Source organism: Rhizophagus irregularis, chromosome 31 (assembly GCF_026210795.1).
Source record: "Rhizophagus irregularis chromosome 31, complete sequence".
NCBI lineage: Eukaryota > Fungi > Glomeromycota > Glomeromycetes > Glomerales > Glomeraceae > Rhizophagus > Rhizophagus irregularis.
In genome coordinates, this window is record NC_089459.1 from 1,064,122 (window position 1) to 1,087,385 (window position 23,264).

The window sequence follows — 23,264 nt, forward strand, 5'->3', positions numbered from 1 at the left end:
GATAATAGAGAACTTTTTTTTACTTATTATTTATTATACATCAATTATAATGCGCTATAAAAAGTGCATTATCTGTTTAAAAAAAAAATCGATAAAAAAAGAATTTTTTGTTTTAAATGCTCCTTTATATTAATTTTTTGGTGATCGGTTTGCACGTTTTTGGGTAACTACATTTTTTATAATTACATCCAAAAATGTGCAATTATGAACCGGTTTAGGTAGATTATTAATCATCACGTGAAATAACAGTTGCGGGCGACTGCTCGTTAAATTTTAGATCATGTGAAAATTACTTCGATTAAAATTTATCGTTCCTTCCTTATTCTTTCTACTAAATTTTTATGCGTCTTCGGTTTTTTTGCCCTCTACTTAAAGGCTTTTTTATTTAAGTTAAAAAAGACTTACTTAGAAAATATATACTACATATCTAATTCATAAATTCATATAATGTATGGCGTAATTACCGATTATATGCATATTTAAGACTTGTATCACTTTGATTTTGTTATAAACTTCTTAATACTTTTTTTTTCTACAATCGATATGGATTATTTAAAATCTATTTCAAGAGTTGTACTAGGCAAAGATATACCTTCTTTCCCTTATAATATTGGAGAAAAAGTTGATTCGTTTGAAGGTGCTTCAATATGGTCTTTACATAATGGAACTAAAAAGGTAAATCCCGAATATGTCTTTATATGTGTGAATATAATTATATAAGCGCGTAATTAAAATAATTAAAAATTTCATTTTATCGAATTTAGGAAGATGGAACTTCTGTATCCGTTTTCACCTTTGACTGTAATAAACAGAGAGATAGATTACCCTTAGCAAAAAATGCATTCAAAAAATTTCGCACAATACGACATCCAGATTTATTGAAATATCTCGATGGTGTAGAGGTAAGAATTTAATATTTAAAGTTATTAAACAGACAATTTGAATTATATTAAATCATTTATCTTTAATCTTTTTAAAGACAGAAACTTATATTTATATCGTAACAGAGTACGTTTCACCTTTAAAGGATCAATTAAAATTACACGAAGATAATAATTTAAAATTATGGGGATTATATAAAGTTGGGGTAAGCAATTGATACTATTTGGAATTAGCGAATTAAAATTTTTTTTTTTTATTCTGAATCCATTATTTCGTAGAGTGCGTTGAAATTTTTGAATAATGATTGTTCAATAATTCACGGTAATGTTCGCATTTCATCAATATTTACAAATAAAGCTGGTGAATGGAAATTAGCCGGATTTGAACTTTTGAGTTCTATTAAGGAAGAAAATCCAGTGATTTACGTGAGTGATTTATTTATAATTATGGTTATATATGTTACTCATTGATTTATTTTATTTTATTTTTCTTTATTAGACATATGGTGGTTTAGTTGTCGAATCAGCTAAATATGCATCACCAGAAGTTTCAAAGAATTCATGGAATGTATTGAAAGAGTAAGACTTATATTTCAAGTTCTTACGTTCTTCTTTAAATGATTATATCAATTAACATTTTTTTAATAATAATTCAGTCAAGAAGTTTGGGTAACAGATTCATGGAATTATGGAACTTTGATATATGAAGTTTATAATGGTGAATTTACATCAGCTAAACAACTAGATAATGTTGAGTCGATTCCGCAGGTTTAAAGATGATTTTTGGTTATAGTTATAGTTTATTTGCCTTTTTTTCAATAAAATTTAATTAATTATTTTATTTTATTTTAGGCTATATGCGACCAATATAGACAGTTAGTTTCTACTAATCCTAAATTAAGACTTAGTGCATCTTCTTTCATTGAAGATGGGCTGAAACCTGGTGGATTTTTCCAAAATGATTTAGTTCAAGTTAATTTGTTTTTAGAGAATATGAATATAAAAGAAGCTAAAGAGAAAGAAATTTTTTTTAAGTATGCCTGTGATTTTATTGAAATATGGTTTCATCTTAAAAATAATAATCTAATTAATTACTATTATTATTTTAATAGAAAACTTAATAACTGCATTGGCAATTTTCCAGAGGAGATCTGTAAATACAAAATATTACCGGAACTTATTAATGCTTTAGAGTATGGGTCAGGTAATTATTGAAAAAAAATTAGAAATTAGTTTATCATCATATAAATTCTTAATTGATCAGAAACAAATAAATATACACATATATGTATAGGAGGCGCAAAGGTATTACCACCTATAATAAAAATAGGCAATTCCCTTAGTAGTACAGAATATGAACAAATAATAGTGGCGGCAATTGTAAAAACATTTGCTGTACCTGATAGAACTATTAGGTTGAGCTTGTTAGAAAATTTGGGATCTTTTATTGATAAATTGAGTGATAAGATTGTTAATGATCAAATATTTCAACATGTGGTAAGTACGATATAGTCTATATAAGTATTCTTTCTGAAAAATAAATAAATAAATAAATAAAATAAATTTTTTTACTTTTATAGGTAACCGGATTTACAGACACCGCTCCTATTATAAGAGAAAATACTGTCAAATCCATACTTTTACTTGCTCCGAAAGTATGTAAAAATTTAATCATGTTAACGAGAATTTGTATGTTCCTTTGCTAATGTTATATATTCAAATATATAGCTATCTGATCGTACTCTAAATAATGAATTATTGAAATATATTGCCAAGTTGCAGATGGATGATGAACCCGGAATAAGGACAAATACTACAATTTGTCTTGGAAAAATAAGCAAACATTTAAATGATAGTGTAATTAATTATATTACTTTATAAAACAAAAGATTAATAAATGTTAAGATGTTTTGATTTAATACAATTTAGACGAAGAAAAGAGTGCTTGCGTCTGCTTTTTCTAGATCATTGAGAGACCCATTTCCACATGCTAGAGTTGCAGGGTTAATGGCTTTTTCCGGTAAATTTTCAATCTTCTTTGTTTGATTGCACTTATTTTAAATTTAATTTAACTCTAATTTTAATTTACAGCGACTTCAGATTATTACGATGCTACTGAATGTGCAACCAAGATATTACCTTGTGTATCATTAGTAATGATAGATAAAGAAAAGTAAATTATTATTATAATCTTCGGTCATTATGTTATTTTTGATTTACTTACTTGAATATTTAATATATTAATCAGATCTGTTCGAATACAAGCTTTCAAAACCGCTGATACATTTATTAAACGATTAGAAAAGTTGGTCGAATCAATGGTGAATGATTGGGATATTTTTGCAATTACATTAAAAGATTTCATATATTTATAAATAAATATTTGATATTTATAGCCCGATACCGCAATACCAGATCCAAATTCTACTGAAAATTCATCATCGTTAGGTGTTGCAAGTAATGTCGCCGGAGCTGCAGCTAGTGTTGCAGAAAGTTGGGCAGGATGGGCGGTTACATCTATAACAAAGAAGGTAATTTAATCATTTTGAAGAATCATTCTTTTTTTTGCAAAAAATGTCATCTATTTTTGTTTTGAAAAGATTGCTGGATCTGGAGTCGAAGGTGAAATAACTGCACAATCATCAATTAATCCACCTACACCCGTGAATACACCATCTACACCAACAAAAGAAAAGATGGGAAGTGGTTACTTATCATCAAATTTAAGTACTAAAAATGCTTTAGATCAAAATGGATTCGAAATTTCAGACGGGTGGGAGAATGAAGATGATTTGATTACTGTGGAAAATTCGACCAAAAAAATCAATAACGATGAGGGTAATAAATAATTTATTGTAATTACTCAACCATATATGATTTATTTATTTATATTCTTTTATTTATAGGATTACAATCTTCATCTTTACGAACTTCTACCAGCATTGGAAATAAATTTAGTATTAATGCTGCATCAACTTCAATGAAGTTAGGTGGAACAAAATGTGAGTTTAATATACTTTGTATTATTAATTGTTTCATATATAGAGAACTATATCATATAAATTTATCTTAATAGCCCATCCAACAGATGGATGGGATTTAGACGATTCAGGCTGGGATAGTGGTAATGGATGGGATGATAATTGGAATGGTTCAAAACCATCATCCACCTCGTCAAGTAAATCATCGAATTCCATACAGCAGACTACAATTACTTCTAATGTATTATCAAAAGAAGAAAAGATGGCTGAACTTAATAGAAAAAGAGAAGAAAGAAAACAGGTAAATTAAATTTATATTTTACTATCTCTTTATAAATAATAATCCCAATGAACCTTTTTTTAAAACTTTATTTTAAAAACACAGAGAATGGCCGAATTAAGGGAACAAAAGAAAAAGAATAATTTACTCGGTGCCAAGAAAATATAAATAATTTTAATTTATTATGAAATTTATTTTTTTAGAAAAATTAATTATTAGATTTTTAAGAATTTATTTTATAATCATTTCTAATATATAATTTAGTTCGCAAATTACAAAAATTTCTCATAATATGAATGATTGTTAAAAATATTTTGTAGAAATTCTTTAACCAATACGTTTAAAATAATTTTATTCTGAGCTACCCTTTTAATAGTAAGAAAAGTACCAAACAACCAGCATCATGAATCATAAAATCTTTGTTAGATGCATATATTTCTTAAATTAAAATATTTTACATCTAGATTATATTTATTTACTTATAATACCCTATAACTAACTATCTTATTAAAAATAAACAAGATTTTTCAATTTATACAATTACTTTAGTTTGAAACTGATAATTTATTTCGAAATTCTGATGTTTATAGAAGGAGATGGGAGAATCTTGTAGTTAGAAATATTAGTGATAGAAACAAATTAGCTATAGAAATTTTTCAGAAATGAGAGTAAAGAATAATATGGCCTAGGATCCGCGTACTCCCTCCCTTGAAAGCATGTCATATAATTCTCGTATATGTAACGCATTTGAATCGGAAAAACAAAAATTTCTTGTAACAATAAAAATCATGAAATCATTAAAGCAATGTTGTAGAAAAAGTAAAGATTGCCACTGCATGGACAGTTAGACCGGAAAAAATCCTTTAGTGAAGTCAAAACCTCACGTAGGCCATAACTGCGTCAGAATGTGCAAGCAAGAACGAGGGTTTAGGCCGGTGATTGACATTCCTTATCACGCAAAATGCTGCTCATCTTAAGATGAAAGGGTGACCAGTTCTGTATTCAGCATGGGCACTTACCGTGTAAGCCGTAAGCCAGAGTGTGCAAGCAAGAACGGGTGTTTAGACCGGAGATTGACACTTTGAATCACAGCTGAGAGTTTATATACATACCTAAGTGTCACTGCCGTGAATCAGAGTGTGCAAGCAAGAACGGGTGTTTAGGCCGGTGATTGACACTTTGAACCACAGCATGATGCAGCCTGCATTGCGCAGGAGGGTTGGCCAAACCCAATATCTGCACGGTTTGGAGAAACCTCTATTATAATCACTATTCAAGACCAGATCGGATTTATCATAAATTTGCACCCTTAGATAATTGGCTGCTGATGCGGTCAGCCGTGAGCCATTTATCATTTACTATATCTAGGTTATTAATTTCATAATAAACAACACGTCTGGGGTTTGATAAGTGCTTTGATACTTTGATCAGTATGATGTTATGAACGCTTACGACTATCGCGCTCCTTTAGATTCTAACGTATCCCTTTACTTCAAGACCTTTCCCCTTAGTGTTTGGTCTCACAAGCACTTCATTCAGAACACAGACATCTTAGACTTTGAGCAAGCAACGCGACTCTGGTATGAAAACCTCACTACCATAAGACGTCTTCCTGATTCTTTGGTTAGCAAAAAGCTATTTGATGTGATCACCAAAAGAAAAATGGGTGACGCGTTTACTATTAACGAAAAGAAGCGCAAGCATGCTGAGGACGAAGTGCATACTAGTTCTGTAGGTTTCTCTTGCATATGCTTTCAATATCCGAAAGGAAACATTGCTTTACTGATCGTTTTTGTTTGCCCTTTTAGGTCACGACATCTGCTGAACTTCTGAAAGATACCTTTGAACACCACAGAAAACATACAAAACAAAAACTAGACGCACCTACGACCCCATCAAACGTGGCCCCAACAGTTACTTCTGTTGTAAATAGACCCAAATCACCCAATGAAGTTTTAATTCCGGTATGTACATATACATTTAGTCTGTACTGTGCACTTTGCAGGTATTCGGGTTCGGGATATGAGAACTATGAAATCACATCGCATCTAATTCTCTGCGGGTTTTTAACGAAATCTAAAGGCTGACGGTAATGACGAACCAGGAACGAAAAATATTGAATTTGATCAGTATATAGATGACGAAAATTTTATTCAAGAGAAACTTTTGTTGAATGATTCGTATATACCTGAGGCTAACGTTGATGATACTCCTGTAAGTTTTCTTTTTCTTTTCTATCAATTGATCTTCACTAATAAATTGTATTCACCTTAACAGTATATGTTTCAAGGGAAAAATATTTCCACATTATTAACTTCGTATCAGTCTGAAGCATCACGAATAGGACAAACATCGGGTTTGTCAATTGTGACAAATTATCACGAAATTTTGTAAGCTTGAACTTGGAAACTCGTCTCTTTATGTAGATTATCAGCCACTAACAAATATTTATTGAAAACATTAGGAGTTTGTCCAATATTCTATTACTACAATCCGATAAATTTTCAGAGTTACAAGTCAAAAAATTCTCCAGGAATACTCTGACAAGTTTGCGGAAAAACATGTGTGATATACACATGATGAAAGCCAAGGTTACGTCAACTGTAAAGTCTATATTTCGGGAGTATGTAGAGGTATTGTATATTTGTATTAATGCAATGCTTTACCGTTCATCATAAATTTTTTACTGGATTTACTATGTTAGATCGCGATTGATGAGGATCTTGGGTTAGAAAAAGCAGAAAAGGCTGTAAGAGAATCGTTTACAAAAACTTTTCCTAGTACCACGGATCAGAATATGTTTGATATAATACAATTTATTTTTCTACAACTGTAAGTTTAAATCATGATATTTTTTCTTAACCGTTTACTGTACTTTTGTAATGCTTCTTATTTTGTTTTAGAACAAAAAACATTCCTATCAAGCCGTTAGATGACCTTCTTAGTGAAGGAACTTTGACGGTCAACATTATCAGCCCTGTTTTACGTTCGTTCTTTCATGATTCCACGTTTCATCCAACTATATGGCCGAATACTGCAAGCATGAGCGCTAAAGCCCGTAAGCTTGCTAATTTAGATCCGTCACGTGCAAAACAACCGGATATGGTTGGCAATATTACAAATAACAATAAATCTGTGTTTGAGGTGATGTATGGCGAAATTACTGGTGAAGGAAAGAACAACAATATTAGAAAAAATACCCTCGATCTCATAAGAATAGGTGTCTTTATGAAAGATGCACTAGACGATATTATTAAGAAAACGGGAAGATGTTGTGTAATCTTTGGATGGCAAACAATTGGTAAGTGTCTGCCAAATTACTATATGCTAAATTGTGTTTATTCAGTATGTATAATATTTATATAATATGTTAGTAACAGCATGGACAGGCTACATGATGGTTCTGACTGCTCCGGGGATTTATATCATGTTTGAGGTTGGACAAGCTGAGCTTCCTAGGTCCTTTCGAACTTGTGGGCAGTTTATTGATTGTATTGATAGTTTGTTTATGTTCGCGGTATGCATAATTTTTTTTTCCTGGTTTAATTTATTTTTAAAACTAACAAACAATATTTATTAAAAATTAAAGGAAAAATATAAACATGAAATACGAAAGATTTACAGTTATATCAATCAAGAAAAAGAAGATAGTGCAAAACTTGTTAGTTGGTGCCGATCCACACTCGGAACACCACAGTTTCGGAAATTAATTGATAAATGAATTATATTAGGTCTTCTCTTTCTATTCTTATATAAAAAAGTTTTCACACATATCGTACCTTTTCATAAATAAATCTTTTTCTGCAATAGCTATTTCAAAATTACATAATGATTCTGATCTCCATATATTCCATAAAATCCTATTGCATACACAATTTCTATTCAACATCATGTAATTTACCACAGTGCGAAACCTCTATAATAGGAACCTTGCTATCGTAAAAATGGAATATACTTGTAATTGATATCCTCAATTTTGTTCGTATAAACTACAACTGTAATATTAAGATTTAAGAAACAGTGTTGTATGTAATAGGTTGCAAATTTATATATTATATATAATATAATTTTACATATTTTTATAATAAAATTATAATTTTATATAATTAAAATCAAAATTAAAAATTATTATTATATAGTTTAATCAATAATAAAACTGAAACTAGTTAGTGATGAAACTGAAATTTTTGGTAAAAAAAATTTAGGCAGATATCATTAAATTATAGTAATATATATAAAAAATGGTATAAATCTTATTGCTATATTACCTAATATAATTTATAATGAAATATTAATGACATATTATGAATTCTGATTGGCTTATATTGACATATTGTATTATATAATAATTATATAATTTACAAAATTGAGAAAAATTTTTTTTTATAAAAATTGATTTCTTTTACAAATATAATATATTAGTTTATAAGTCATTAAAGTTGTAAAAATAAATAAAAAAAAAGATGAATAAAAAAAAGAGGGGTAAAGAAGAAAACTAAAATATTTAAATTAAAAACAATATAAATTTAGATTTTTACTTCAAATCACCGGGGTGATTATCACCATTGGCCGGAATTATCAATTTTTACCGGCACTATATTTTTTTAATGCTGGTCGATCGTTGTAATTTCAGTCACCAGTGATCATCACCTCCAGTGATGGTTAGAAAAATTCATAAATTTAAACTAAAAAAAATATTTTAACACTTTATTAGCATTTATAAATCAGATATCTATAGACTATGACTTATACAGCATAGCAGATATCTTTAATTCCTTATATCACCTTACCAATTATTTATTGATCATATATTTATATTTTATTAAAAAACTAATTTTTGAAAAAAATATGACAAAATAAATAACTAAACAAAATGGAATCCAAGTTAGGATTATATAGCTTTAAATTATATGATGATTTGCATGATTTTTTAATTTTTATATTATAGATTATTTATATATGATTATTTGGAATCATCAACTTAAAATTAATGGCAAAAGCTGAATATTTATAGCAAAAACTTAAAACTTTGCAAAATTACTTCTTATATTATATATAATTTATAATAAAAATAATGCAATAATATAACTTATAATACAGAAGTTTTATCAATAAAGAATTTAGTAAATAATATTATAAATTTAATAAATAAATATCATGAACTAGAATTTGAATCTATGTATCTATTTATTTATGGATATGTATCTATGATAAAAATTCAATATCTGTAATTTATATAAAAATCAAGTTCAAAATTTTAGATACAGATAATTTTAAAAAAATTGAATGGATAATCTATATATCTAAGTTATCCATATTATTTATAAATAACTCAGATTATACAGATAATATGAATAATACAAATAATAATTTTAGATAATATAAATTATTTAAAAAAAAAACATCAAATTTTATATATTAATAAATTAAATAATTACCAATATTTTTTGCATTTTCTCATCTTATTAATATTTTAATATCTAAAATTTTGTTTCTAAAATCTAAACTTTTAAACTAAATCAGGATATTACAATAATTCTGATTTTTAAAGAAAGGTATTTTTTATATGTACAACTTTTTTTAAATAAATAAAGCATTGGCTTTTAAGTTTATTAATAAAATTTATATATAATTTTAAAAATTGTTTTATAAGATTATCTGTAAATATAAGGATTATCTATATACTATCCATATAAAATTATTTATCTATAGATACTATTTAAAATAACAAAATAAATATCTATAATCCATAATCTGTATGGATACATAAATCTAAACTCTATCATAAACTTTAAATGATTCAATACTACAAAATTTAATTATTTAATACCATAAAATTAAATAAATATCACAAAGCTTAAGTTACAAAATTAAATTAATGTTATAAATGCTAAGCACAGGTTGAAAAGTGAAAAATCAGGCATCAATCAGTCACCAATTGGTCACCAATTAGATACAGTAGCTGATTGGTGACCGATTGGTAACTAATTAGCATTTTCACCAAATATCGTTACCAATCAAGCAGTTTACTAACTTTTGATCTAGTGATCATCAGAAAAGGATGAAATATAGCTTATTGGAATCATTTCAACAAGACAAATCTAATAGGAATAAAATCATATTTTTAGGATTAATAGTTAATAAAAAATTAAATAAAATATAAATAATACATTTTTATTTTTATATTTTACTTAATTTCTCATCAAATATTAATCCTAAAAATGTGATTTTACTACCATTAGATTCGTCTTATTAAGACGATTCCAATAAACTATTTCATCCTTTTCTGATTACTGGCAAACTGCCTGATTGGTGATGATATTTAGCGAAAATGCTAATCAGTTATCAATCAGTCACCAATCAGCTACCTGATTGGTGACCGATTGGTGACTGATTGAATGATTGATGCCTGACTTTTCACTTTTCAACCTGTAAAGGTTGCTAGGCAAAACTAGGTAATTTAGCAAACTGTTAAAATGTTGAAAGAGTTAAACTTAATGAAACTATATTAAAATATTAATAAAAAATTAGCGAAACTTAATGAAAGATAATACCTATAGTAAATCATATTAAATATCAAAATAATATAAAAAAATTGGTAAAACTGAAGTTTAGACATTTAGCTAAATTCAAAACTAATTTAGGCAGGGCACTTTAATAAATGCATAAAATTTAATAAATATACACTACTAATTATTTTTTTGCTTAAATTTAAATTTATCTCAAATTTATATTAATTTATATTTATTAAATATAAATTTAAATTTAAAAAAGGTTAAGTTTATTTGTATAATTTAAGCATATATTATTACACAAAATTTATAAATAAATATATAATTGTTAAAATTATGATAAAATGAGGATATTTGTTATATTAGCCTATACATAAATTAATATAAAATATTTTGCTGAAAAGCTAAATTATTGCAATTAATTTGCATATAGTAAAAAAGTTGTCAAAACAATTATATAACAATTTTATAGTAGGTATTTATTAAACTAATAAATAAAAAATATACCATATTTTATAATTAGTAAATACTCTTTGAAATAAGTATTCCTAACCAGAATTATGATAATTTTAGCTAAAATTATAAGAAACTTGACCAGCATTAAATGTAAAAAAAAAATACTTATATATTGCAAAATACAGTAATTTTAATTTTAATTCTAATCTGTTATTAGAAATTAATATAAAATATGGTATCTATTACTTTTTTAATATTTATATGAAAAAAATATAATTAATTTATATAAAATTTTACTAGTTGTAATACTAATAAATTATTATTAAAAAAAATTCTTTCTATTACAGTTTATATCCATAAATTTCATAATATTAAAATTTTATTTTTTGATTTTTTTTTTATAAAAAACTTTTGTTTTTTAATTTCATACTTTAAGTTATTTAGTTAAAAACTTTTGTTTTATTTCTAGAATTAGTTTTTATTTTTTTATTTTCTAAACTATATTTTTAAAGAAAAATGGCCTAATATATATATTGCTGTTGATCATAAAAGAAATATGAACTTATTTAATAACTATCTTAATATTTCAGTGATGGAAAATGATCAGGTCATTTTATTTTTTTTAAATAATATAAGTTACTATATATATAGCCTATAGTCATTGATCATTACAGTTATATTAAAAATAATCAAATAACGTAAGGGAGCTTACACATATTATGTAATTATTATAGGGGGGGAGGGGGGTAGTTAAAATTTTACGTTACACTTATTTAAATCATATGATTTATAAATATTATAATTTGATTGGTTATGAAATCTAACGAGGGGGGGGGGGGGGGTAAGGTTTATAAGAAAATGAATATTACGTGATATGTGTAACTCCCCTAACTATTATAAGGATTAGAACCAGTTAAGGTTAACCAGTTAATTAACCAGTTAAAGTAGTTAACCAGTTAGAATAATCTAAAAAATGGTTAATTGGTTAATTTAACTGGTTAAATATAAAGATTATTATATCAGATGATTTTTTAATTCAGAATCTCCAATATTCCTATATTGGCTAAGGGTGTTATCAGATATTATCTAATATTTTAGGGTAAATAAAGATCTTAGGTTACATACAAATATACAATACTATATAAGAAATTATATATAACATATCTTACCTAGGAGAGGAAGGTAAGCTATTATATTAAAGTGATATTAGATAATATCTAATAGTGCCCTAATAGCTAGCTAAAAAATAAACTGATTGAAACTTTTTTATTGCTTAATTTTTACAAAATTTTTTTTTTTTATTTTTTATATAACATAGATGTTATTGACTATAGAGACATATAAGAATCTCAATCTGAGTTATCAAGACAACAATCTTTTTTTTATTAAAAGAAATTCAAAGTATTTAAGTTGCTAGCACTAATACCGTTGTAAGTCCGGAGCAATAAGTCATTTCGTCACCCAAAAGCTGCCTAAAATCTGCAACTAAAGAAACAAACAAAATATTAGCAGACGTTACATTTTGTTAAAAATAAAAAAAAAAGATAAAGAAAAAATATTTAAACACATACCGTAATGCATCTAGGGAGAACCAGATTTCCAACCTTACCAAAATTCATGTTCATAGATATTTGAAGAAACTGTCTAAAAAAAAGTAATAAAACGAAATGTTACTAGTAAAAGTTTTGTTATTTTGTTAAAACAAATAACAAAGTAAAAAAAATATCTTACCTAAATCTAACGCGTCCAGATGACTCTAAAAAAAGTGAAGATGAAATATTAGCAAATATTTCGCTAAAAGAATTGATTTAAGTAAAAAGAATACTTCACTTACTAAAATATACGTCCAAGAGACTCAAAGAATCACCTACAAAAGAAAAAAAGAAAAGAACTATTAGTAACATTTCATTAAAAAAAAATAAAAAAAAAAAGTCTGAAAGGGCCAAGTTTACACCAAAATTTATTCATAAAAAACCATTTTTCCTTGGCGCTGCTGGTAACTTTCAGTATTTTGTTTTAAACATCAACCATCTAAAAAAAGAGAAAATTTGAATGTTAACAATGCTTTGTTAGAATAAATAAATTCGAAAAAATACATTTGCAGATGTTCTCACCAAGTTTCTATGTATCCAAAGGGCTAAGAAACAATGCCTAAAAAAGAAAAAAATGTTAAAACCGGTCATCAAGATAAAAAAATTAAAGAAAAAAAAAATGAAAACCTGAAATATCACGCTCAAAGAAACTAAATACCAGAAAAAGTGAGAGAAGTAAGGGGAAGGGTAAGACGAAGGAAATAGGAAAGTACTTTTTTTTCATGTGACTTATTTGTTTGATTATTGATCTTATCAGATGTGATACGCGGAGTAATGTGACGCGACAAAATTTTTTCAAATACAGGGTCTTTTTTTTTATATATAATGAACATGATACATTTTGCTTTATCAAGTAATCAAGGACATTGCATACAATGTTACTAAAAATAAAAAGTATAAAGGGAAATAAGCAGGGGCATTATGTTTCAAAAAGGAAATTGTGGTGATGACGTAGGTGGAAGGAAGGAAAAATTACATGGGTTAAACCGGTACTACAAATTTATCTAGTTCCGTACAATAAATAGTCCTTCGCTACGCTCCGGACAATAAATATCATACTTAATATTTGAAATATTACTATCTATAGCCTTTTTAAAGAAAATAGGTTAAGAACAACTAATCGTTTTTATTATTTCAATTTTATCATTTTTGCTAGTATTTATATTTACATTATTTATATAAATTATGTATTTACAATTTATTAAATATTTATGAATAAAATTAGAAATGTGTTTTTATCATAAATAATGCATAATTTTAAAAGTAAAATTGTGATAAATTTATCAAATATTCAAATAGGCAAAATAAAACTTATAAACATGTTAAATGTAAAATTTATCTTTAACTGATTATTATCTGGTTAAACATTCTGATTAATCAGTTTTTAACTGGTTAAAGTTTTTTTGAATGGTTTCAATTTCTAAACTATCATAACTATAAATTATTTTAGTAATGTCACAATTAATGTAATCTTTTATTTGATTAACCAATAAAATTCTAATTAATAATCTTTTTTTGTAAATTAACTAATCAAAAACATTTTTGCTTAACATCAACCCAAATAATAATACTTTCAAAATCACATAATTTTTAGTCTATACTAGTATTACGATCCAGATGAATCCGTCATCTATTCAATCCAGTCCAAAAATAAACAGATGATCCAGATGAAAATCTGGATTTAATCTGGATGAGAAAGTTATATGTACAATCTGGATGATTCAGATCCAATCCGTTAAAACATAAAGATAACGGATGACAGATTGATCTGGATGAGCAAAAAACGAATTCATAGATGATCCAGATGAATTTCAAATCAGATAAATCCACAGATTGATGAATTGATGGATTAACAAATCGCAACACTAGTCTATACTTTACACTTAGTAAAAATACAATAGTAGTATACAATGGTTGTATTAATAATTGTGATAAAAGGTTAAAAAAAACTAAATTATATATCAAATAAAGTAAATTTATATTGTGCATACTTTGCTAAATGTAAAAATTTTAAGAAAACCCTTTTCTAAAAAAAAAGTAAAGGAAATTCTTAAATTGCCAATATTTAAAAACAAAGTTAATGATATTATAGAAGTTAATGATGATGATAAATCTATACATGCTGCCCAAATTATTTTGGGATGCCATAATTATAATTTGGGATGTCATAATTCATTCAGTTTATATATAATTTACTATGTAAAGTGCCAAAATAATTTGGGATGCCATAATTGAATTTGGGATTTTACTTATAATTATGGCAGTCCAAAATAATTTGGGTGGCATGTATAGATAAATCTATTCAAAATTTAGCAAAACTAAGGTGACTTTTTACATCAACAGTATCAAGTTTAATTTAATTAATAACTATCATTAACATCATATTATTATTGTTAAATATCAATAAATAATATATCTAGATTTAAACAACTATTTATTAGAATAACAATATCTAATGGTCTTTCTTTTTCTTTTGTAAAGAATAAAAAAACTAAAGTATTATTTGAATTTGTTATATCTGGATTTGTTCTTTCTAATTATAAAGTAATTGGTGGTAGAATCTTAAAAGATGTAACTAAATCTCTTCAACATAATTGTAAAAATTGCAGTAAATGATAAAGATAGTATTATAGCAAAAGAAGTAATACTTCTTATTTAGAAGAAAAATTACATGAATTAAATTTATTTAATAATTTGCATCTTACCTTATACTTAGGGCAGTGACATTTATTACGTAATATTTTAGGGGTGGGGGGTATTTAAAGGTCATATAACATATAAGTGTAACGTAAGATTTTTCATATTACATGGGGGTGGGGAAGTATGGGCTTATAGTAAATAGATATTACGTAATAAATGTCACTGCCCTTATCAGTAAATATATCTCATAAATTTTCTTTCAATAAATTGAAAATTAAAGTTAACTATAAATAATATATAAAATGCAAATTATAAGTATTTTAAATATTAAAAAAGTAATTATAAGATAAGAAGATGAAATAAATAACTGAAATTTTATATACATAATATTTATAATATAAGATTAATTTTAACTTAAAGTGATTTAATCTAAGTAGAACTTTTATTTGAAAGTTATAATAAGATTTAAATATTCAAAAATTTTAAATATAAATTTGAATATGATTTAGATTTCACATGATATTTACAGTGGTCAAAAAAAGTTCCTGAAATTACATTTTTATTAATTAAAAAATAATGAATGACTCAAATTACATGAAATTTAACTGGAATACAGTTTGAGATATGACGAAAAATTTGTCTATGCTTATTTAATATGATATCTTATTACCATTACACTTAATTACTTGCTCCAATCTTGCCAGCACATTTTTTATTAAATTAAGGTAGGTCTTCTCTTCAATTCCCTTTCATTCCCTTTAAATTATATCAAAAAATTGATTTATGGTGACCCCATTTTTTTTAATAATTAATTTATTAACCTTTTTCTCCACCTTATTTTTTAAAATAGACCACAAATTTTCGATTGAATTTAAATTTGGACTATTAGAGGACCAATCCAATAGTTTTGAACATTTTTACTTAAGAAGATTTATCATTTTTGTAGCTTTATGCTTAGGATCATTATCTTGCATAAAAATCCAGCGTCTTCCCATAATAGTATTAGCATTATCAAAAAGATTTTCAGTTAAAATTTCACAGTAAAAGGCACCATCCATAATACCTGTAAAAAGATAAAGTCCAATTGATCCTTTTACTGAAAAAGCACATTAAGTATGGACTTTGTATGGATGTTTGACCATAGGTTTTTGTGGAAGTTGTGTACTAACTTTGTAAAACACTTTTTGGGTATTTTGAAACATTTGGAAAGTAGTTTCATCAGAAAAAACAATCTGCTTCCAATTTTGCTTTTTATGTTTTATTTTTTATTTCATATGGCGTTGCTTATAAATGTTAGTAAGGAGTGGTACAGTTTTTGGAATTGTACAGCGATATTTGAGGTTATTGAGCTTATTAAAAACTGTTCTTGCATTAACATTTAGGTTAAGATTATAGGTATTTAAAGTATCTGTGAGTTCAGTATATATTATTAAAGTATTTGTTTCTTGAAACAAATTAACTAAATAACATCGTTTATTAGGAGTTAACTTTTTTAGTCTTCCAGATCAGAGTAAAGGGTCCAAAGAAATGCCATTTTTGAGTTTTTTTAAATAGTCATATATTGTAGAGAGTGGAATAGAAGTCATTTCATGTAAAGTCTTGGCATTATAAACGCCAGCATTCCATAATAAAGTTATAGTGGTGCAGTTTTGCTCAAAAATAACATTAGGCGCTATTGTTTGGAGATAAAAATTGATAGTGACGTCTATATATAAAGATTATGTAAACAAATGGTGGTAATATTATCACGTAAAATATTTTATTAATTGGTTGTATATTTCAGGAAAAATTTGAATTTTTTTGTTATATAAATTTTTCTAAAAACTTTTTTCGACCACTGTAAATCTTGAATCTTTTATATAATATATTTATCATTCTTTAAAAAAATAAATTAATAATTTAACAGAAATATTTAAATAAATTAATTAAAAATTAAAATAAAAAAGATGTTAGATATAAAAATTGTATCACAATTATTTATAATAAATTTCTTAATCAATTTACATTCAAATCTACATAACATATTCAAATCTACATAGTATATTCGAATTATATAATATATTTAAATATTACATAATCATATTTAAATATCTAATTTTACATAATTTATATAAATAAACAAATCTTTAAATATTCTAATTTCAAACAAAAGCTCTAAATCTAAGTAATTTAATCTACTAATAAATTTTATATGATTATATAATTTTACCCAAATTTTCAAAAAAAAAAAAGTCACAATTAAAAACAAGAAATATTATCAAAAATATAAAAAAACTTAGTCATTATACTTTATAATATCTAAATAAATAAAATTTATATAAAGTGAAATAAATAATAATACAATCAATTTTTTTTTTTGAAATGATATAAAATATAAATTTTAGAAGGAAGATTTAACCTAAATTATTTAATTTAAGAAGCAAATTAGTAAAATTTAACAAATTCATAAAATTTAAAGTAATTTCAATTACTATTTAGTTTTTTATTTATTTTATTATTTGCAATTTCTTACCTGTTATTATTATTTTCAGAAACTATATATAAAGATAAAAGAAATTTAATGAATATTCTTAAATTAAAAAAAGTAGTTAATTAAATAATTTTTATATAATTTGCAAAAAATTAATTTTTATAATAAAAAAAAATGTCTTTTTTAACTATTAAATATTTAATTTTAAATGTAATTTTATTAAATTTAAAAAAAGGGAATTATTTAACCAGATTTTTATTATTTATAAATTGTTTAATTAAAATACTAAATCTTTTAATATATAATATTATTTATAAATATAATAGTTTTTTCATTATTTAACTTAAACCTTTTATGCTAAATCTTTGATAAATTTTAAAAAATATATTTTTTTAATAAATTGCAAATATTTACATAATTACTTTAATTACTTTAAAAGATGGTCCATTAGTCAACGGGTATACACAATCAGCAAAAATGGAATGCCGTGTTTAAGGTTGCTTGTCTAAACCTCTTCAAAATCCTACGATTAGTTTCATCAAAATTTTACTATAGATTTATTATAGTTTCGGCAGAGTTTTAGCAGTTTTGGCATTTATAATAAGTTTCAGCAGTTTTGCCTTTCTCCAAAGTTTCACCAGTTTTTTAATATAACTTTAATATAGTTTTGGCAGAATTTCGCTTTTTGGCAAAAACGCCATCTTGCCTAAACCCCTAGGTTTCAGCAAGTAATCTTAGCCGTGTTTCTAAAGTAAAGTCCATGAGTAAAAAACTAATACTTTACAACTTTAGGAATATAAAAATGTAGGTTTTTGCATATCATTTTATGCAATTTTCAGGATAAAATAAAAATAAAATTTGTGCGACAGAGATCGTCAAATTTGCTGCATTTTGAAATTTTATATAAAAACTGCACATCAAATTTGTGAACTTTTTATTATAACAGATTATACATATTTTCCATTTAATTAACAGACATATAACTATATTTTTAAATTAAATTAAATTTATAATTATAAAACACAATGAATAATTCTAATTTTTTAATAAACCAAAAACTTACTGATTTTGCTAAATAAAAATTTAAAAATAGCAAAAAATCTAGTTTAATAATCAACTTTTTAACATTAACAAAAGTTGTTTATTTTGTCAAATTGCATCTATAAACAAAGTTTTAAATGTGATTCTTCGCTTAGTTATCTATCTCATTTTTTACCATGATGCAAACTATATATAAAAGTTATGTGATTTACCGTAATGCAGTAATTTTGACGATTTCTATTACACAAATTTTATTTTTTATTTTATTTGAAAATAACTCGAAATGATAGGCAAAATCTTCATTTTTATATTTCCAAAGTTGCCAAAGTATTAGTTTTTTATTCATGGACTTTACTTTGGAAGAACATGGCATTCTATTTTTACTGATCATTTTCTCTTGTTAAGTAATGAATCGTCACTTAATATAAAAATATAATAAAAAAATTATTTATAAATCTATATTAAAATAAATATATATAACAACCTTTTTTAATCAAATTGAAATAAATAAAGCAAGGTTTTTAATTTTAAGAATCAGATTTTAACAAAATTTGGACCGACATTATGAATTTGTCCAGAGTTAAGAAAATTTTGGCCAGAATTACAATTTAAAGATTATCATTTGTACTTAACTTTGGAATTTTAGATATATACTGTATTGTTTAAGACAATAATTTATATTACTACAAAAATCTCCCTATCTATTTTGTAACATTTCACTAACTGATATTGCATATATTTATTTTCTTTAAAATAAAAAATATTATTTTTATTACAAAAATGGGTTGCACCATTTTTTTTTTCTTATATAATATATAATAATTAAAAAGAATCATTATTTTTATAATTCGTCAGTATTTTAGTGATTTAAAATTTGGTAATTTAATTTAAATAAACTAATAACTGATCAGTTTAATACTTATGAATTCACTATTGTAGGCTTACTCGTGATTTCGAAATATAGCTGTTTTTATTATAGATATTATATATATAAATTCAAAATAACTTTATCCATGTATGCTGCAATGTACTTGTAAAGTGAGTTTGCTCAAATTCCGTGCCACTATCCTTTATGTAGTTCGACACTTAATATTACTTTATACTGTTTGTTTTATATCTTCATGTTAAAAATGATGATAAACATTTTTTATTATTCCTATTTCCTGGTACAAAAAAAAAAAATTAAATTAAATAACCGTTAATTTACATGAATTTTTTTTAGAATCAAAATTCTTAAATTATTTTGTAATTACCGAATTTTGCTTGCACGATTCTTTATCCCACAATTTCAAAATCATCTTATTTTATGCATACTAATTCACGATTCTAAAATGACATTCGACAAAATATTATATCCCAAATTTAGCAAAAAATAACGTAAGATCAAAATTGCAAAACTTAATAGTTTAACCCATAATATACGTCCTATCATCGAAAATCGTACCAATATGATTGTATCGAACAACGTTTGATCTTTATATTATTGTTCCATTATAAGTAATTGTTACATTTGTAATAACACTTTGCAGTGATAACCTTGTTCATTCATTTTTTGAGTAAATAAGTTTTAAGAAAAAGGCAAAAACTCGTGTGGTACGAAATCGAAATTATAATTTTAAACGAATGGCATGAAATATTAGCAGTGTCAGGTGAAATAATATGCATAAATTACGAATCAGTGATTTGCACATGTGCTGATCTTTAGACATCCCGTAACATCCAATCAAATCTTCTGTTAAGATAACCCTTTTGAAGTTCTGGATCATAATACCGTTCTATATCGGGTAATCATCCCTGATCGAATGTTAGTTAGTGGTTTCTTTTTTAATGATGCCGAAAAAGACAATAATTCATTAAACAATATATATCCATATATACGTTCAACGGCTCAAGTCACCTAACCTTTTATTAAAATATATGTATATTTATACAATATATTTCGTATAATAATAAATAGATAAATAAATAAATAAATAAATTATTTTTAAAAATGTTTTTTGTTTTGAGCAAAATCATCTCATGACCAGGGATTGCATACCCCTGCAGACAAATGTTTGTTGTTCTTTTTGTTCTTTTTTTCTTTTTTTTCTTTTCTTTTTTTTTTTAAATTAATTCCGAAAAATTATTGAGATGTGCTTTCCGTCTAAAATAAAAGAAAGAATATTATTAAATAAGTTAAACTTACGGAAAGACTATTCCACACTTACTTGTTGACAATAATGTTACGTGCTAGTTTCCATTCAAATTGTTGACGATAAAATTGTAAATTTTTACCAAGAGCTGTATCCTCTAAATCCAGTATACCACGTTTACCAAATTCTTCAATAACGTCAATATGTTCAGCTGATAATTCTTTTATTATTCTAAAATCCAATTTCTTTTCACCTCTTTTTTTAAAGTTTTTCTCACATTCTTTCAAGAAATCTCTTAAAGAATTTGCGGTTGTGATCCAATTATGACTCAAATAAAATGTACTTAAATTATTTGGTAATATTTTACCAATTTTAGGTAATATATCACTAATATCTACAGTATAAGTATCCAAATCATTAAGCGAATCACCAGTTAAAAAAGAAATTCTTTGTAATTTCGTACAAGAAGATAATAAATTCACTATACAAGATATCGAATCATCCGGTACAAAAATCTCCAAAGTATTTAATTGAGAACATGTTGATATGGAATTAATTAATTCTACTGATGATTCAATAGAAATTTTTTCATAATCTAAATGAATATATTTTAAAGTATCTTTTGTATTCTTTATGAGAGTGGAAATTTGATCTAAATATAATTTTGGGGTAATAATTTTTAAAGTATGTAATTTTTTGAATTGAGTATTAGAAAATTGATGAAAAGTACTTCGAGATATTGACCCTGAATAATATTGTTGAACAGAAAAATATTCCAAAGTATCAGAACAATTACAAAATATATCAAAAGGTACGCAAAATTCCCAATTAATTTCTACATGTGTTAAAGATAATGATAAATTTTTTCTTAAAACATCGGATAACTTTGGTAAATTATCTTCACTACAAATTACTAACTTTTTTAAACTTTTTTGTACGCTGATTAAAGATGCTAATACATCATCATTATCTCCTGTCGTTTCAATTTGTATCTCCGATAAGTGATGGGATATTTGTGATAAACTGATTATTATTTCATTTGGAATTAAATCATATACTTTAAATGAAACTAATTTTGACATGAATTGTTCCGCTCCTAAATATTTTAAAGGAATATATCTTAACTCTTGTACGTGAGGCAAAGAATGTGGTTTATCATAAATAAGTTCTTTTAAATTCCGTGAAGAAGAAAAGAATAATTTACATAATTCTTCAACCAAAAGATAATGTCTTAATGTCAATTTACGTAAAGTACAATTTTCTACTTCACCAATCCAATTTCCTGTCGATTGAAATAATAATGTATAATCCAAACTTTGTAAGAAAGTTTCATAATTAAATGTAGATCTTTTGTTAATTTCTTCTGGTAAAATTATGTCCGAATTTTTTAAGTAATTTTTCACATTTGAATCTAAACACGTAACGTAAGTATTTATTAAAGAACTTTTGTATTTCCACCTTTGTATTTTATTTTTATCAAAATGTGAGAATGGGTTTTGCCATAATAAGGGTACTACAGTTTTACACCATAATCTATTTACTAATAAACAATTATATAATGTTAATATATCTAATTGCGAACAAAATATTTTTTGTAGTATTTCTATTGGTAAATATTTTTTCATGGTTTTTTTTTTTATTTTTTACGAGGAAAAAAAAATTTCAAAAAAAAAAATTTTGAACAAAACGGCCAACTTTTATATATATTATGACGATCAGAAATGCTTACTAAATGACTATCAAATGATGCATACTCACGTGATTTATTATTGACTTGGCGTAATACGCTTTTTGTCTATAAAAACAACTTTTTTTTATTTTTTTTTAGTTTAGCATTAATTAGTAATTAATCCAATTTAATTTCTAACTGAATTGCGTATCTAACTTTAATGCTTAAAAAATCTACGCGTAAAAGTTTTATTTAGTTTGTATCATATTCCTTTAACCCAAATAAGTACAACACTTATAATTAACTGGATCGAAATGTATACTATTATTTAAATATTAACTCGTGTATTGCATTAATGAAATTGTGAAAGAAAATGTATTCAAAAAATTTGATTAAGATAATTCTTACCTAAAACCCTTATTATTGCTGTTTGTTTCAACTAATATATTATTGCATGAAAATTACGTCATGTAATTAATAAAACATGTCCGGAATTATATCACCGATGCCCCTGGAATTATTTTTGCCGTAGTGCGGATAATTTGTCATCTGTTAACATGCTATTCTCGCTACATACCGTATTTAAAATCAAGGAATGATCCGACCCAGC

At 25.3% G+C, this 23,264-nt stretch overlaps 3 protein-coding genes across 3 annotated transcripts; 2 read left to right on the forward strand and 1 right to left on the reverse strand.

Moving 5' to 3' along the window:
* Positions 1-543: 543 nt before the first annotated feature.
* On the forward strand, positions 544-5,403 carry OCT59_022333 (uncharacterized protein; the record flags this gene model as incomplete). Its single annotated transcript, XM_025309549.2, has 18 exons — positions 544-675; positions 765-902; positions 980-1,087; positions 1,161-1,307; positions 1,381-1,460; positions 1,538-1,649; positions 1,734-1,915; positions 1,994-2,085; positions 2,176-2,378; positions 2,462-2,536; positions 2,610-2,738; positions 2,811-2,901; positions 2,973-3,054; positions 3,130-3,202; positions 3,278-3,412; positions 3,482-3,719; positions 3,788-4,163; positions 4,248-5,403. The coding sequence occupies 17 exons, from the start codon at positions 544-546 to the stop codon at positions 3,952-3,954; spliced, it is 2,184 nt and encodes a 727-aa protein (XP_025169135.2). The 3' UTR covers positions 3,955-4,163; positions 4,248-5,403.
* Positions 5,404-5,559: 156 nt separating this feature from the next.
* Positions 5,560-8,258, forward strand: OCT59_022334 (uncharacterized protein). Its single transcript, XM_066144742.1, has 9 exons — positions 5,560-5,873; positions 5,951-6,106; positions 6,225-6,356; positions 6,420-6,532; positions 6,607-6,775; positions 6,847-6,974; positions 7,046-7,443; positions 7,517-7,659; positions 7,732-8,258. The coding sequence occupies exons 1-9, from the start codon at positions 5,583-5,585 to the stop codon at positions 7,861-7,863; spliced, it is 1,662 nt and encodes a 553-aa protein (XP_066006175.1). The 5' UTR covers positions 5,560-5,582; the 3' UTR covers positions 7,864-8,258.
* Positions 8,259-20,732: 12,474 nt separating this feature from the next.
* On the reverse strand, positions 20,733-22,649 carry OCT59_022335 (uncharacterized protein). Its single transcript, XM_066144744.1, has 2 exons — positions 21,061-22,649; positions 20,733-20,996 (listed from the first exon to the last, which is right to left on the reverse strand). The coding sequence occupies exons 1-2, from the start codon at positions 22,608-22,610 to the stop codon at positions 20,957-20,959; spliced, it is 1,590 nt and encodes a 529-aa protein (XP_066006176.1). The 5' UTR covers positions 22,611-22,649; the 3' UTR covers positions 20,733-20,956.
* Positions 22,650-23,264: the final 615 nt, after the last annotated feature.

Bases quoted from the DNA above. Each gene is read 5' to 3' on its own strand.
- OCT59_022335 (XM_066144744.1), bottom strand. From the start codon at position 22,610: ATGAAAAAATATTTACCAATAGAAATACTACAAAAAATATTTTGTTCG. The intron at 20,997-21,060 runs GTAAGTGTGGAA...CTTTTATTTTAG, and splicing joins CGTAACATTATTGTCAACAA to ACGGAAAGCACATCTCAATA.
- OCT59_022334 (XM_066144742.1), top strand. From the start codon at position 5,583: ATGAACGCTTACGACTATCGCGCTCCTTTAGATTCTAACGTATCCCTT. The intron at 5,874-5,950 runs GTAGGTTTCTCT...TTGCCCTTTTAG, and splicing joins ACGAAGTGCATACTAGTTCT to GTCACGACATCTGCTGAACT. The intron at 6,533-6,606 runs GTAAGCTTGAAC...TGAAAACATTAG, and splicing joins ACAAATTATCACGAAATTTT to GAGTTTGTCCAATATTCTAT.